The sequence below is a fragment of the Pristiophorus japonicus genome, chromosome 5 (genome assembly GCF_044704955.1).
Source record: "Pristiophorus japonicus isolate sPriJap1 chromosome 5, sPriJap1.hap1, whole genome shotgun sequence".
Taxonomy (NCBI): Eukaryota; Metazoa; Chordata; class Chondrichthyes; family Pristiophoridae; genus Pristiophorus; species Pristiophorus japonicus.
In genome coordinates, this window is record NC_091981.1 from 12920919 (window position 1) to 12938417 (window position 17499).

Sequence of the window (17499 nt, forward strand, 5' to 3'; positions counted from 1 at the left end):
AATTATTATTGTTGTTGAATGCCTGATCAGTAAAGTTCTGACAACAAAGTCTGCCATAAGAATTGAATATATATACATAGTCAGTGAGTACATAATATGGCACATATCATCATCATTGGCAGTCCCTCGAAATCGAGGAACATAGAAACATAAAAAATAGGCGCAGGAGCAGGCCATTCAGCCCTTCGAGCCTGCATCACCATTTAATATGATCATGGCTGATCATGCAACTTCAGTACCCCACTCCTGTCTTCTCTCCAAACCCCCTGATCCCTTTAGCTGTAAGGGCCACATCTAACTCCCTTTTGAATATATCCAATGAACTGGACTCAACAGCTTTCTGTGGTAGAGAATTCCACAGGTTCACAACTCTCTGGGTGAAAAAGTTTCTCCTCAATTCGGTCCTAAATGGCTTACCCCTTATCCTTAGACTGTGACGCCTGGTTCTGGACTTCCCCAACATCGGGAATATTCTTCCTGCAGTCTTGCTTCCACTCTAAAAGTGAGTTCTCAGGTAACTGAACAGTCCAATACGGGAATTACAGTCTCTGTCACAGGTGGGACAGTCGTTGAATGAAAGGGAGGGTGGGACAGGTTTGCCGCACGCTCCTTCCGCTGTCTGCGCTTGGTTTCTGCATGCTCTCGGCGACGAGACTTGAGGTACTCAGTGCCCTCCCGGATGCTCTTCCTCCACTTATGGCGGTCTTTGGTCAAGGACTCCCAGGTGTCGATGGCTTATTGATGCTGGTAGCTTATTCCTTCATTTGCTTCAGCTCTATATTTGTATGGGAGTGTGAAGAACAAAGCTGACAGACACGCCTGAGGCAATTTCGTGATTGTTATTGCGTTTTCAACACCTTGAAGCTGCTGTCTTTCAGATCACCGTGCCATTCTTTGGAGGTCACTGGTTAGATTCTAATAAGAACATAAGAAATAGGAATAGGAGTAGGCCATACGGCCCCTCGAGCCTGCTCCGCCATTCAATAAGATCATGGCTGATCTGATCATGGACTCAGGTCCACTTCCCTGCCCGCTCCCCATAACCCCTTATTCCCTTATCGGTTAAGAAACTATCTATCTCTGTTTAAATTTATTCAATGTCCCGGCTTCCACAGCTCTCTGAGGCAGCGGATTCCACAGATTTACAACCCTCTGAGAGAAGAAATTTCTCCTCATCTCAGGTTTAAATGGGCAGACCCTTATTCTAAGATTATACCCCAGAGTACTAGTTTCCCCCATCAGTGGAAACATCATCTCTGCATCCAACTTGTCAAGCCCCCTCATATTCTTATACGTTTCATAAGAACATAAGAATTAGGAACAGGAGTAGGCCATCTAGCCCCTCGAGCCTGCTCCGCCATTCAATAAGATCATGGCTGATCTGACCGTGGACTCAGCTCCACTTACCCGCCCGCTCCCCGTAACCCTTAATTCCCTTATTGGTTAAAAATCTATCTATCTGTGACTTGAATAAGATCACCTCTCATTCTTCTGAATTCCAATGAGTAGAGGCCCAACCTACTCAACCTTTCCTCATAAGTCAACCCCCTCATCCCCGGAATCAAGCGAGTGAACCTTCGCTGAACTGCCTGCTTTCGTAAAAGTCTGTTGGACTTCACTTGGGTTGGGGTGTAAGCGGGGGAGTGGGTGCTGGGAGGGGGAGGTAGACATCGTCACGTTAAAAGTAGACACATGGAAAGACTCAACATAGCAATCAGGGCAGTCCAATTTGGTGCTGGAGCCCTGCCAGAGACACTGTCTCCCTAATTAACATGTGCAAGGGGCCAAACGCCAGCTTTAGGAGGCTGCCCAGATTGTCAACGATTTTTAAAAACCGGTGCGATGAATTGAGCATTGGGCCCATCATCCGCACAGGCCTTCCTGCTCCAAGTTGTGCCTGTCTTAACCCCTAGAAATGGGTGCAACCCTGATCAGTTTCTGCCCCTCGATTTCAACACAGTGGGGTACGAGAAGGATGAAGAATGCACAGAGCAGCATATTGGGAGCCCTCCAACCCTTCATTGCATTCCGCTCAGAAACTTTAGCTGATTCGTTCCATGTTTTATCAATTAACTACATGGCCAATGATGTCTAGATTTTTTGGTGTGCTTTGAATATTGATCCGGTCGAATGTTTGTTTCTTCCAAAGGGGAAGCCTCGCAATCTGAAAGAAAGAGGGACTCACATTTATATAGTGCCTTTTATGGCCACCAGCTGTCTCAAAGTGCTTTACAGCCAATGAAGTACTTTTGGAGTGTAGTCACTCTTGTAAAGTGGGAAACACAGTAGCCAATTTGTGCACAGCAAGCTCCCACAAACAGCAAGGTGATAATGAACATTTAGTCTGTTTTTTTTGTTATGTTGATTGAGGGATAAATGCCATCGGATCTTTTACATCCACTTGAGAGAGCAGATGGGGCCTCGGTTTAATGTCTCATCCGAAAGACGGCACTCCCTCAGAGTGTCAGACTAGATTTTCTTTTGTCCTCGAATCCCTGGAGTGGGACTTGAACCCACAACCCTCTGACTCAGAGGCAAGTGTGCTACTCACTGAGCCAGGGTTGACACTGTGAATCTGTAGGTGTTAATCTCCACACAAAGTGGTCCTCAATGGTGACCCACGGGACCTTTGATCGTCGAAGCAAATCTTTAAACACATTCTAAACTTCATAGATAATCATTGCCGTACAGTGAATAATAAAACAAATGTTCTTTATGAGCTATAGATTGTCAATATAAGTAGACCATTCAGTTGGAGGTCCATCAGTATGATGTTGAGGCTGTTACTAATTTATACACATCATTTCAGAAAATTATCTGACCAATTATTCCTGAATAGTAACACGAAAATGTTTTCAAATTCAATGTTTTATTTAAAAAAAGAAATGAGCAGGTTGATTTAATTAAGCTGCACATTATGGACTTTCAGTGCCAGCTGTGGCTCAGTGGGTAGCACCTTTGCCTCTGACTCAGAAGGTTGTGGGTTCAGGTCTACGCGAGAGATTTCACCACAAAAATCTAAGCTCATACTGAGGGAGTGCTGCACTGTCGGAGGTGCTGTCATTCAGATGCGACGTTAAACTGAGGCCCCGTCTGCTCTCTCTGTTTGGATGTGAAAGATCCCATGGCCAATATTTCGAAGATGAGCAGGGGAGTTATCCCCAGTAACCTGGCCTCAATCAACCTCATTAAACAAAACAGATTATCTGGTCGTTATCACATTGCAGTTGTGGGAGCTTGGTGTGCGCAAATTGGCTGCTGTGTTTCCCACATTACAACAGTGACTACACTCCAAAAGTACTCCATTGGTTGTAAAGCGATTTGGCGTGTCCTGAGGGAGTGAAAGGCGCTATAGAAATGCAAGTCTTTCTTTTAAAATTCTGCCGTAGTGTGAAGAATAACTCATGGAAATTGTTTCCTAATTTGTGTGGAGATCACAGAAGGGACTGCAAATTACTTCTTTATTAGTCCCTCAGTAGCAGTTTCAGTTAAAATTGCCAACTGCACGACTCACTAGGGTGGAAATTATTCACAGCTCGCTTTCAGGTCCATAATGAGCAGTGCATCAACAGAACGCACCCCAAACAGGAGGCCCAAGGCAGGCCCAAAATTGGTCCTCTTTATCATTATTGGCACGGCCTTCCGGTGCCTCCGCAATCAGCTTGCCCCTTTTGTATTTTTTTTTAACTATTCTTGCACAGGATGTGGACATCACTGGCAAGGCCGGCATTTATTGCCCATCCCTAATTGCCCCTTGAGAAGGTGGTGGTGAGCCGCCGCCTTGAACCGCTGCAGTCCGTGTGGTGAAGGTGCTCCCACAGTGCTGTTAGGGAAGGAGTTCCAGGATTTTGAGCCAGTGATGAAAAAGGAACGGCCGATATATTTCAAGTCAGGTTGCTGTGTGATGCCCTTCCGACATTGCGGCGCTCCCTCAGTACTGCCCCTCCGACAGTGCGGCGCTCCCTCAGTACTGCCCCTCCGACAGTGCAGCGCTCCCTCAGTACTGCCCCTCCGACAGTGCAGCGCTCCCTCAGTAATGACCCTCCGACAGTGCGGCGCTCCCTCAGCACTGCCCTTCTGACAGTGCAGCACTCCCTCAGTACTGCCCCTCCGACAGTGCGGCGCTCCCTCAGCACTGCCCCTCCGACAGTGCAGCACTCCCTTAGTACTGCCCCTCCGACAGTGCAGCATTCCCTCAGTACTGCCCCTCCGACAGTGCAGCGCTCCCTCAGTACTGACCCTCCGACAGTGCGGCGCTCCCTCAGCACTGCCCTTCCGACAGTGCAGCACTCCCTTAGTACTGCCCCTCCGACAGTGCGGCATTCCCTCAGTACTGCCCCTCCGACAGTGCAGCACTCCCTTAGACTGCCCCTCCAACAGTGCGGCGCTCCCTCAGCACTGCCCCTCCGACAGTGCAGCACTCCCTTAGTACTGACCCTCCGACAGTGCGGCGCTCCCTCAGTACTGCCCCTCCGACAGTGCAGCGCTCCCTCAGTACTGCCCCTCCGACAGTGCGGCGCTCCCTCAGTACTGCCCCTCCGACAGTGCAGCGCTCCCTCAGTACTGATGGTCCGACAGTGCAGCGCTCCCTCAGTACTGCCCCTCCTACAGTGCAGCGCTCCCTCAGTACTGACGGTCCGACAGTGCAGCACTCCCTCAGTACTGCCCCTCCGACAGTGCGGCACTCGCTCAATACTGACCCTCCGACAGTGCAACGCTCCCTCAGTACTGACCCTCCGACAGTGCAGCGCTCCCTCAGTACTGACGCTCCGACAGTGCGGCGCTCTCTCAGTACTGCCCCTCTGACAGTGCAGCGCTCCCTCACCACTGCACTGGAGTGTCAGCCTGGAGTGGGACTTGAACCCACAACGTTCTGACTCAGGCAATAGTGCGACCCACTGAGCCACAGCTGACACAGTTTATAATGTTGCTAACACACGACAACCAATGAAAACCTTACACATACAAAACGTGAAGATCGTAGCTTTGCTTTCTCACTGGTAGCTCTTGACAGGCCTGTATCTTAGCAGCTTGTTGATTTCTGAAGACCCACAGGCAAACACTTGCACACGCACTTGCACACTCACGCACACTCACACGCACAAACTCGCACTTGCACACGCACTTACACACACTCACACACACACACACACACACATGCACACACACACTCAGGCACTCTCACACACGCACAAACTCGCACTTGCACACGTGCCCACACTGAGTTAAAGAACATCTAATTCTCAATCCGAGTGTGAAATTAGGTCTGCAGGCAGGAGAGAGTGGAAGAGACAGCACACACGATTTAATTGAAAGTATTAAGTGCTCATCCCTCCACACATAATCGCTCTCACTGGAATTAAAGATAAATATACAATGTAAAAAATATGGTTTTAAAATAGTGTTAAAATTGCAGTACAAACAGAATTCTAGATTTGGGATTAATATTAAAACTATTATTCCTTGGGGCATTGCTGGATATTCACGTACAGCTTTGTCTTTTCGGAGTTATTAACCCGACTTAGCCATGGAAATATTTTTCACATTTTAGGCCCTCTCCTCCATCACTTCTGGTGCCAAGTACTAGATTGTCATTGGCCCAATTCAGTTCCCCATTCAGCAACAACAACAAAACTTATATAGCGCCTTTAACGTAGTGAAACATCCCAAGGCGCTTCACAGTAGTATTATGAGATAAAAAATTTGACACTGAGCCGTATAAGTAGAAATTGCCGCAGGTGACCAAAAGCTTGGTCAAAGAGGTAGTTTTTAAGGAGCGTCTTGAAGGAAGAAAGAGAGGTAGAGAGGCGGAGAGGTTCAGGGAGGGAGTTCCAGAGCTTAGGGCCCAGGTAACTGAAGGCACGGCCATCGATGGTGGAGTGATTATACTCAGGGATGCTCAGGAGGCCAGAATTAGAGGAGCGCAGATGTCAGGGGGTTGAGGAGCCGGAGGAGATTACAGAGATAGGGAGGGGCGAGACCATGGAGGGAATTGAAAATAAGGCTGAGAATTTTGAAATCGAGGCGTTGCTTAACCGGGAGCCAATGTAGGTCAGCGAGCACAGGGGTGATGGTGCGAGTTTGGACATGGGCTGCCGAGTTTTGGATGCAAGGTGCAAAAGTCCGAAAACATGCTAAAACAAGAAAGGCAGCAGTGCTATCCTCTTCCTGTTGCTGATGTTAAATAAACAACTATTGTATTTGCAATAATTACAACGTCAATGAGTCATTGAGCTAAAAATTGAAACTCGGATCGTGCTTATTGATATAACATCTTTGCAGAGTTGTGCTTGAGGTATTTTATGCAGAGAATTGGAAATGAGTAAGCCATAAATTATGCAAATGAGATATCCCAACTCACAAGGGATGATATTTATTACATTTCTCTACCAACTGGGACATGTTCTCTACTTAGCAGATGTATTTGAGCTGTTTTCAGTGGCTTAGAATTACATAGGTACATAGGAGCAGGAGGAGGTCATTTAGTCCCTCGAGCCTGTTCCGCTATTCAATAAGATCATAGCTGATCTGTGATCTAATTCCATATACCTACCTTTGGCCCATATCCCTTAAGGCCTTTAGTTAATAAAAATCTATCAATCCTCGATTTAAAATTAACCATTGATCCTGCATCAATTGCCGTCTGCAGAAGAGAGTTCCAAACCTCTACCTCCGTTGTGTATAGAAGTGTTTCCTAATTACAATCATAAAAACATAAGAATATAAGAACATAAGAAATAGGAGCAGGAGTAGGCCATACGGCCCTTCGAGCCTTCTCTGCCATTTAATAAGATCATGGCTGATCTGATCATGGACTCGGTCAACTTCCCTGCCTGTTCCCCATTGCCCCTTTATTCCCTTATCGATTAAGAAATTGTCTATCTCTGTCTTAAATTTATTCAATGACCCAGCTTCCACAACTCTCTGAGGCAGTGCATTCCACAGATTTACAATCCTCTGAGAGAAGAAATTCTTCCTCATCTCAGTTTTAAATGGGCAGCCCCTTATTCTAAGATTATGCCCCCTAGTTCTAGTCTCCCCATCAGTGGAAACATCCTCTCTGCATCCACCTTGTCAAGCCCCCTCATAATCTTATACGCTTCGATAAGATCACCTCTCATTCGTCTGAATTCCAATGGGTAGAGGCCCAACCTACTCAACCTTTCCTCATAAGTCAACCCCCTCATCTCCGGAATCAACCTGGTGAACCTTCTTCTGAAAGGTCTTTCTCTAATTTTTAAACTAGGCCCCCTAGTCCTAGACTTCCCAACCAGCAGAAATTATTTCTCTCTATCTACCGTATCTGTTCCCCTTAATATCCTGAGAACTTTGATCAAATCAAATATGAGCAGTCTATCAAATCAAGTATGTAGATTCATATCACATCATACATATAATTTAAAATTTTGCATCCTCATTTTCAAATCCCTCCATGGCCTCGCCCCTCCCTATCTCTGCAGCCTTCTCCAGCCTGACAACCATCTCAGATGTCTGTGCTCCTCCAATTCCGGCCTCTTGAGCATCCCCGATTTTAACCACTCCACAATTGGCGGCTGTGCCTTCAGTTGCTTGCGCTCTAAGCTCTGGAATTCCCTCCCTCAACCACTCCAGTGCACCGCCTCTCTTTTCTCCCAGAAAACGTTCCTTAAAACCTATCTCTTTGACCAAGCTTTTGGTCACCTGTCCTAATATCTCTTTAGTACAAAAGTGACTACGCTCCAAAAGTACTTCATTGGCTGTAAAGTGCCTTTGAAACGTCCGTTGGTTGTGAAAGGCGCGATATAATCCAAGCCTTTTTTTCTTTTTACGTGGCTCGGTGTACATTTTGTTTGATAATGCTCCTGTGAAATGCCTTGTGATGGTTTAATACGGGAAAGGTGCTATATTACTACACGTATGTGTTCAATGTCAGCAAGGCAAAACTAAAGCAACGTTTCAAGTTTAGCACTGAAATCACAAACTCCTTGCAATGTACCATCAAAGACTTCTTGTTTATTCCCCTACCATCGATTTACTATCACATACCCGACTATCTGAATAGTCTGAAATGGAATATCCATAGTAAGGTGGTGTTTTGCTTTGAAAGGCAAGTCTGAGAATCTATGCTGTGTATGTATTGATTGGATCATTTATCGAGAAAGAGAAATTCCTTCATGATGTTAACACTTTTTTTTCCCTCCGCTCTGTGTTTCCTGTTTAGGCGTCATCAGAACAGCTTTATCCAACATGGACAGAGAAGTTAAAGATGAATACCAAGTCATCATTCAGGCCAAAGATATGGGAGGACAAATGGGAGGCTTAGCAGGGACGACAACTGTGAATATCACGTTGACTGACGTCAATGACAATCCGCCAAGGTTTGCCAAAAGTAAGCTCTCCTTTTGCTTCCGTACCTTACTTCACAAAATGTTTGACATGTATCATACGCCTTTGTGACATAGAACATAGAAGGAAGCAGTCAAACATTAAAGTTAAACCAATGCCAACAGAAGCCTTTCCAAATCCGTGTAAATTTGGGGATCGTGTGTGAACAGTTTGTTGTCTGTGAAGTTTGTTATCAAATCATTTTTTGAGTGCTATCGTCTTTTCTTTGTGCTTACAGAGGTTCAGTAGTTGGGGCTTTTTGTCTGGGGTAAAATTAACACCAATTGAGTCGATTGTAATTAAACCAGCTTTTCTGGTGCGGAGGCATGATTAGCCTTTCCTGGATCACCCTGCTCTGAAATTCCTGGAAACGTTTCGGGCTGTGGATTGTACATATTTAAAATGCACTTGTCCTGGGATGATGTTTAATGTCCTAGGCCCAACCATCTTCAGCTGCTTCATCAATGACCTTCCCTCCATCATAAGTTCAGAAGTGGGGATGTTCGCTGATGATTGCACAGTGTTCAGTTCCAGTCGCACACCATTCTGACTTGGAAATATATCGGCCATTCCTTCATCGTCGCTGGGTCAACATCCTGGAACTCCCTCCCTAACAGCACTGTGTGGGAGCACCTTCACCACACGGACTGCAGCGGCTCAAGAAGGCAGCTCACCACCACCTTCTCAAGGCCAATTAGGGATGGGCAATAAATGCTGGTCTTGCCAGCGACACACACATCCCAGGAACGAATATAAAAAAATATTCAGAGAAACACAATTGGGGACACAAAGGCTAGCATATTGCATTATTATGAACATGACTAAAAAACATTCCAATTAACTTTATTGGATATCAAAAATCCCCAACCATTTTAAGTCACACTCATTGCAGAGTTCGCTCCTGTTGCCTGAAAATATTTTTTAGCGTCTGTTACCTGTTAACTGAATACTGTTTTTGGAGGGTGCTGGCCTTGCAGTTTGTTGCATATTACATCTTTCAGTGCTAACAATATACACCAGGACTACTAGTGGCTGAAATTGGGCTTGGTAGCGCCCGTGTCTTGGCTGAAGACGAGGCCCTCTAAGGTTCCAAAATGATGGTACATCTGACGCGAGGTGTGCCGGACGCCATGTTGATAAAGGGTTTAGCGGGTACGCACCTAAAGTCCGCCAGAGGCATGTAGAGCAGGCAGATCATGACTTCAATCTGCATGCAAGATTTTGGAGCTCCATGCTCCAGCCTGCCCCCTCTCTTAACCTCCTACAGCAGAACATGCCTTCAACAGCATGAAAGACCCTGCCCCCAGCATTATTTCAAAGGATCATCAACTACTGACAGGTTAGTCGCTAGATTATTTCTCACGGCTGTTGCTGCAATTCCATGTGTTTTAGGCGCTTTTCCATTCTTGTTAAAAGTTTCAATAATCTACAGGGAGTGGTCTGGCTGGTGCTGAATTACTGTTTCTGGTGACTTAAAGGCTTGTGCACAAATCAGTTGGATCCAGACATGAGCAGCATAGTAGGGCTTCAACTTGTCATTGGGCATAACTGGGAGAATGATCAGAGGCCACGCAGAGCAGGTCAAGCTGCTGGAAGAGGGAGGAGGAGAGAGAAGAAGGGCTACATAAGAACATAAGAAATAGGAGTGGGCCATTTGGCCCCTCAAGCCTGCTCCGCCATTTAATAAGATCATGGACTCAGCTCCACTTCCCTGCCCGCTCCCCATAACCCTTTCCTTATCGCTCAAAAGTCTGTCTATCTCCACCTTAAATATATTCAATGACCCAGCCTCCACAGCTCTCTGGGGCAGAGAATTCCATAAATTTACAACCCTCTGAAAGAAGAAATTTCTCCTCATCTCAGTTTTAAATGGGTGGCCCCTTATTCTGAAACTATGTCCCCTAGTTTTAGTTTCCCCTATGTGGAAATACCCTCTCTGAATCCACCTTGTGAGCCCCCTGATCATCTCATATGTTTCAATAAGATCACCTCTCATTCTTCTGATCGCCAATGTGCATAGGTCCAATCTACTCAACCTATCTTCATGTCAACCCCCTCATCTCCGGAATCAACATAGTGAACATTTCTTTGAACAGCCTCCAATGCAAGTATATCCTTCCTTAGATACGGAGACCAAAACTGTTTGCAGTACTTCAGGTGTGGCCTCACCAATACCCTGTACAGTTGTAGCAGGACTTCTCTGCTTTTATACTCTATCCCCCTTGCAATAAAGGCCAACATTCCATTTGCCTTCCTGATTACTTGCTGTACCTACATACTAACTTTTTGTGTTTCATGCACAAGGACCCCCAGGTCCCTCTGTACTGCAGCACTTTGCAATTTTTCTCCATTTAAATTATAATTTGCTTTTCTATTTTTTCAGCCAAAGTGGATAACCTCACATTTTCCTACATTATACTCCACCTGCCAAATTTTTGTCCACTCACTTAGCCTGTCTATATGCCTTTGCAGATTTTTTGTGTCCTCCTCACAATTTGCTTCCCCCCCATCTTTGTATCATCAGCAAACTTGGCTACATTACACTCGGTCCCTTCATCCAAGTCATTAATATAGATTGTCTGAAGTGTATGCTTACACCATCAGCAGCTTATAATTCAGAAGAGATTGTGGGATGAGGGAGAAGTGGGATGAGAGAAGAGGGATTAGGTATATGGATACCGTCATCTTCAATTGCTTCAGCCCTGCTAGTGGCCACAGCCTCAGCATTGGCCCTTCTCATAATGGCCAGTGCCGTCTCCTCTATGGGGGTTAGAACATGCAGGCGAGCCCCTCCCCCACCCTGGCGCCCTGTTTAGTTCCTGCGGCTTCTGGTTGTGCGCCACCTTCTGCAAGAGAGAGGGGTGAGTGTCAGTGAGTGTCGTGAAATTTGAATGACGTGGCTGTCATGATTGAATTGTCAGTGTATTCAAGTTGTGAGATGTGGGTTTGAGGCTTGCAACAGTGCTAAGTGTGTGAGGATGAGGTGAAGCATATAAATTTTAGATATAAATCCTTATTGAAAGAGATTGTTGGTGGGTGAGTCATGGGGGTGTGGTGAATTGAGCAGTGGCTGAAGCTCGTGGCGCAGTTGGTGCGATATGGTATTTGAAGATGCATTCACTGATCTTGACCACTCGTGTGAGACCATTAACGGTCTTCTGGCATTGCATTTAGGTCTTTGGGGTGCACTCGTGGCATGAACCTCCGCCGCTATCTGTTAACACTGCCTTCTCATCATGAGTCTAGAGGGCCTCCTGCTCTCCTGCAGATACCAGACATCTCTCCTCCTTTCCACCTCCTCCACCAAGACCTCCGGTGCTGTGTCTAAAAACCTTGTGGGCCCACTCTCCACCCTGGTCAGCCTTTGATCTCTCTTTCCCAGGTCAGATTCAGTTGCAAAATGACTCCCAGCACCTGCTGCAGCTGTAAACCAACTCCCTTTTAAGAGGTGCAGGCTAGCTTTTAGCAGTGCAGGCTAGCTTTTAGCGGTGCAGGCTAGCTTTTAGAAGTGCAAGCTAGCTTTTAGAAGTGCAGGCTAGCTTTAAGTGGTACAGGCTAGCTTTAAGCGGTGCAGGCTAGCTTTAAGAAATACTAATTACTAACGGTATTGGGCCCCCGACTGATGCGTGCAGCCAATCAACAGCATGGGAAGTGCTGGCTGCTCAACGAAATTATTATAATTAACAGGCAGCATGAAGTTGGCGTGCTCTCGGCATTCCACTCGACAGGCGCGGGTTAATCACGCATTGCGATCTCTGCGCCTGTTTTCGGGGATAACGATTTTATTGCCCCTGAAGTTTAGATTTTAACTGTGCATTATTGATAGGAAGCGGGTAGTAAAGTAGATGGTAGTAGCCTTGTCAAATGTCGGGTCAGATTCTGATTGCACACCATTCAATTTGACCCTTGTTGTACTTTTGGAGTAGAACTGCCCTAGGTTATGTTTGATAGAAGGTGACCCAGCGAAAGAAAGAAAGACTTGCATTTATATAGGGTCTTTCATGACCAACGGACGTCTCAAAGTGTTTCACAGCCAATTAAGTACTTTTGGAATGTAGTCACTGTTGCAATGTGGGAAATGCAGCAGCCAATTTTGCTCACAGCAATCTCCCACAAACAGCAATGTGATGATGACCAGATAAGCTCTTTTTGTTATATAGATTGAGGGATGAATAAAACTGGAGATAACTCCAAATAGTGTCATGTGATCTTTCACATCCACCTCAGAGAGTAGACGGGGCCTCGGTTTAACATCTCATCCGAAAAACATCACTCCCTCAGCACTGCACTGGAGTATCAGCCAAGTATTGTATGTTACAAGTCCCTGGAGTGGGACTTAAACCCACAAGCTTCTGATTCAAAAGCAAGTGTGTTATGCACTGAGCCACAGCAGACACAGCGGAAACCTCTGTCGTCTGAGTAACTGGTGCCATTATCAAAGTCTAGACCCTTTTCAGATGGGAGTGCAGGTCAGGTATTGTATAAAAAAAACCTTTCAAAGAATCAAAGTAAATGAATAGAATAAATAATGCATAATGGAGCCTTTGGGTCTCCAACTGATGGAAAGTTTGCATGCTGTCTATTACCAGTGCTCCCTTATGGCTTAGTTAGTACTTCTAGTTTCTGGTGTTTTATTGAACTTTATAGATCAGGAAGAGTGGTCCTTTAGCTGTGCCCAGTTAAATGAGTACGTCGGGTTAAAGCAATGAAGACAAAAAAATCAGCCAAGTTACTTGCTCCTGATCAGCAACTACAATAACTTGCATTCGTATAGTCTCCCAAGATGCTTCGCAGAAGTGCAAGGAATAAATAGACATCGAACCAGTAAAGGAGGGATCAGCAGACTTAAAAGAAAGATTTGCATTTATATAGCGCCTTTTGTGACCACTGGACATCTCAAAGCACTTTACAGCCAATGAAGTACTTTTGGAGTGTAGTCACTGTTGTAAAGTGGGAAACGCGGCAGCCTAATTTGCACACAGCAAGCTCCCACAAACAGCAATGTGATAATGAGCAGATGTTCTGTTTTTTGTGATGTTGATTGAGGGATAAATATTGGCCAGGACACCGGGGATAACTTCCCTGCTCTTCTTCAAAATAGTGCCATGGGATCTTTTACATCTACCTGGAGGAACAGGCGGGGCCCTCGGTTTAATATCTCATGCGAAACATAACATCTCCAGCAGTACAGCGCTCCCTCAGCCTCGACTTGTTTGCATTCAAGTCGCTGGAATGGGACCTGAACCCACAAGTGAGAGAGTGCTACCCACTGAGCCACAGCTTGACTAAATAAGAAGGGTCATAAAAGAGGAGAGGGAGGCGAAGAAGTGGAGAGAATTAGGAAAATTCAGCCCAAGGAGCAAGCGAAAAAATGATAAACCTGGAGAGATTTAAACAATAGGATGATCATTTTAAATTTGAGGCGTTGGGAGGTCAGGAGCCAATGTAGGTCAGAGAGGATATGGGTGATGAATAAGCGTGACTTAGTGTGGGATAGGGTCATCATCATCGGCAATCCCTTGGAATCGAGAAAGACTTGCTTCCACTCCTGAAGTGAGATCTTTGGTGGCTGAACAGTCCAATACGAGAACCACAGACTCTGTCACAGGTGGGACAGGTAGTTGTTGAGGGAAGGGGTGGGTTTGGAGTCTGGTTTGCCGCACGCTCTTTCCGCTGCCTGCGCTTGCTTTCAGCATGCCCTTGGCAATGAGACACGAGGGGCTCAGCGTCCTCAGTGACGTACTTCCTCCACTTACGACGGTCTTTGGCCAAGGACTCCCAGGTGTGAGTGGGGATGTCACAATTTATCAGGGAGACACTGAGGGTGTCGTTGTAACGTTTCCTCTGCCCACCTTTGGCTGTTTGCTGTGAAGGAGCTCCGAGTAGAGCACTTGCTTTGGGAGTCTCGTGTCTGGCATGCAAACTATGTGGCCTGTCCAACGGAGCTGATTGAGTGTGGTCAGTGTTATATATGTGAACTTGTATTTACTCTGTATAATCACCAGTGGGCTCATCCCCTGCAGTACAAAGGGATCCCAATATCCCTTGGGAGCACAGGTATTTAAGGAGGCTTCACAGGTTGGAGAGGCACTCTGGAGACCTCCAATAAAAGATGAAGGTCACACTTTAATTTGAGCTCACAGTGTTCAGTCTGACTCTTGCTCCATACACAACAACTGGCGACGAGAAACAGATAGCTAACCCAAAGATACAGAGAACAGTGGGCATCCTGGAGAAATTGTCGGAGGGAGATGATTGGGAAACTTTTGTGGAGCGACTCGACCAATACTTCGTGGCCAACGAGCTAGATGGGGAAGAGAACGTTGCCAAATGAAGGGCGATCCTCCTCACCGTCTGTGGGGCACCAACGTGTGGCCTCATGAAAAATCTGCTCACTCCAGCGAAATCCACGGCGAAATCGTATAACGATTTGTGCACACTGGTCCAGGTGCATTTGAACCCGAAGGAAAGCTTTCTGATGGCGAGGTACTGGTTCTACACCTACAAAAGGTCTGAAGGCCAGGAAGTGGCGAGTGATGTTGCCGAGTTAAGACGCCTTGCAGGACATTGTGAATTTGAAGGTCATTTGGAGCACATGCTCAGGGAATTTTTCATACTTGGCATTGGCCAGGAAACCAGACTTCACAAACATTTGACTGTAGAGACCCCAACCTTGAGTAAGGCCATAGCGATAGCCCAGGTGTTCATTGCCACCAGTGACAATACGAAGCAAATCTCTCAGCACACAAGTGCTGCTACAAGTACTGTGAACAAAGTGATGTTGTTTTCGAATCGGAACATACAGGGCAGGTCACACGTACCTGCAGCTGCACGTCTGCAGATGTCTCAGAGTCCACCATCAAGGGTGATGAATGCAAGGCCATTAACACCTTGTTGGCGCTGCGGGGGTGATCATCATTTCCATTCATGCCACTTCAAAGGGTACATTTGCAAGGGCTGTGGAACAATGGCACACCTCCAATGAGTGTACAGGCGAGCTGCAAATCCTGTTAAATCTACAAACCACCATGTTGCAGAGGAGGACAGATCCACGGAGGATAACGATGAACCAGAGCCTCAGATCGAGGAGGCAGAGGTACATGGGCTGCACACATTCACCACAAATTGTCCCCTGATAATGCTGAATGTCAACATAGAAACATAGAAAATAGGTGCAGGAGTAGGCCATTCGGCCCTTCGAGCCTGCACCACCATTCAGAAAGATCATGGCTGATCATCCACCTCAGTACCCCTTTCCTGCTTTTTCTCCATATCCCTTGATCCCTTCAGCCATAAGGACCATATCTAACTCCCTCTTGAATATATCCAATGAACTGGCATCAACAACTCTCTGCAGTAGGAAATTCCACAGGTTAACAACTCTCTGAGTGATGAAGTTTCTCCTCATCTTGGTCCTAAATGGCTTACCCTTTATCCTTTAACTCTGTCCCCTGGTTCTGGACATCCCCAACATCGGGAACATTCTTCCTGCCAGTCCCGTCAGAATCTTTTATGTTTCTATGAGATCCCCTCTCATCCTTCTAAACTCCAGTGAATAAAGACACAGTTGATCCAGTCTCTCCTCATATGACAGTCCAGCCATCCCTGGAATTAGTCTGGTGAACCTTCGCTGCACTCCCTCAATAGCAAGAATCCTCAGATTAGGAGAGCAAAACTGAACACAATATTCCAGGTGAGGCCCTGTGCAACTGCAGTAAGACCTCCTGCTAATATACTCAAATCCCCTAGCTATGAAGGCCAACATACCATTTGCCTTCTTCACCGCCTGCTGTACCTGCATGCCAACTTTCAATGACTGATGTACCATGACATCCAGGTCTGGTTGCACCTCCCCTTTTCCTAATCTGCCGTCATTCAGATAATATTCTGCCTTCGTGTTTTTGCCCCCAAAGTGGCTAATCTCACATTTATCCACATTATACTGCATCGGCCATGCATTTCCCCACTCCCCTAACCTGTCCAAATCACCCTGCAAATTCTTAGCATCATCTTCGCAGCTCAAACCGTCACCCAGCTTAGTGTCATCTGCAAACTTGGAGATATTACACTCAATTCCTTCATCTAAATCATTGATGTCTATTGTAAATAGCTGGGGTCCCAGCACTGAACCCTGCGGCACCCCACTAGTCACTGCCTGCCATTCTGAAAAGGACCCGTTTATCCCGACTCTCTGCTTCCTGTCTGCCAACCAGTTCTCTATCCACGTCTGTACATTATCCCCAATACCATGGCAATACCATTTTGCCCACCAATCTCTTTTGTGTGGAACCATGTCAAAAGCTTTTTGAAAGTCCAAATACACCACATCCACTGGTTCTCCCTTGTCCACTCTACTAGTTACATCCTCAAAAAATCCAGAAGATTTGTCAAGCATGATTTCCCTTTCATAAATCCATGCTGACTTGGACCGATCCTGTCACTGCTTTCCAAATGCGATGTTATTTCATCTTTAATAATTGATTCCAACATTTTCCCCACTGCTGATGTCAGGCTAATCAGTCTATAGTTACCCGTTTTCTCTCTCCCTCCTTTTTTAAAAAGTGGTGTTACATTAGCTACCCTCCAGTCCAGAGGAACTGATCCAGGGTCGATAGACTGTTGGAAAATGATCACCATGGCATCCACTTCCCTAAGTACTCTGGGATGCATACTATCAGGCCCCGGGGATTTATCGGCCTTCAATCCCATCAATTTCCCTAACACAATTTCCCGCCTAATAAGGATATCCTTCAGTCCCTCCTCATTAGACCCTCGGTCCCCTCGTACTTCCGGAAGGTTATTTGTGTCTTCCTTCGTGAAGCCAAAACCAAAATATTTTTTCAACTGGTCTGCTATTTCTTTGTTCCCCATTATAAATTCACCTGAATCTTACTGCAAGGGATGTTGAAATAAATGGACTCCCGGTGTCAATGGAGCTGGACACGGGCGCGAGCCAATCCATCATGGGCAAAAAGACTTTCGAAAGATTGTGGTGCAACAAGTCCTCAAGGCCAGTCTTAACTCCAATTCGCACGAAACTACGAACTTACACAAAAGAACTGATTCCTGTAATTGTCAGTGCTACCGTAAAGGTCTCTTATGATGGGGCGGTGCACAAGCTCACACTCTGGGTGG

General features: G+C 46.1%; 1 protein-coding gene across 4 annotated transcripts in view; it reads left to right on the forward strand.

Annotated features, from left to right (window-relative positions):
• The window catches only part of LOC139263747 (cadherin-12-like), a 419878-nt gene that overhangs the window by 163943 nt on the left and 238436 nt on the right, over window positions 1-17499 (forward strand). For all 4 annotated transcript variants that reach the window (XM_070879783.1, XM_070879782.1, XM_070879785.1 and 1 more), the window contains one exon: window positions 8201-8368. In XM_070879783.1, coding sequence (XP_070735884.1) covers window positions 8201-8368 — 168 coding nt within the window. The remainder of the gene's footprint in view (window positions 1-8200; window positions 8369-17499) is intronic.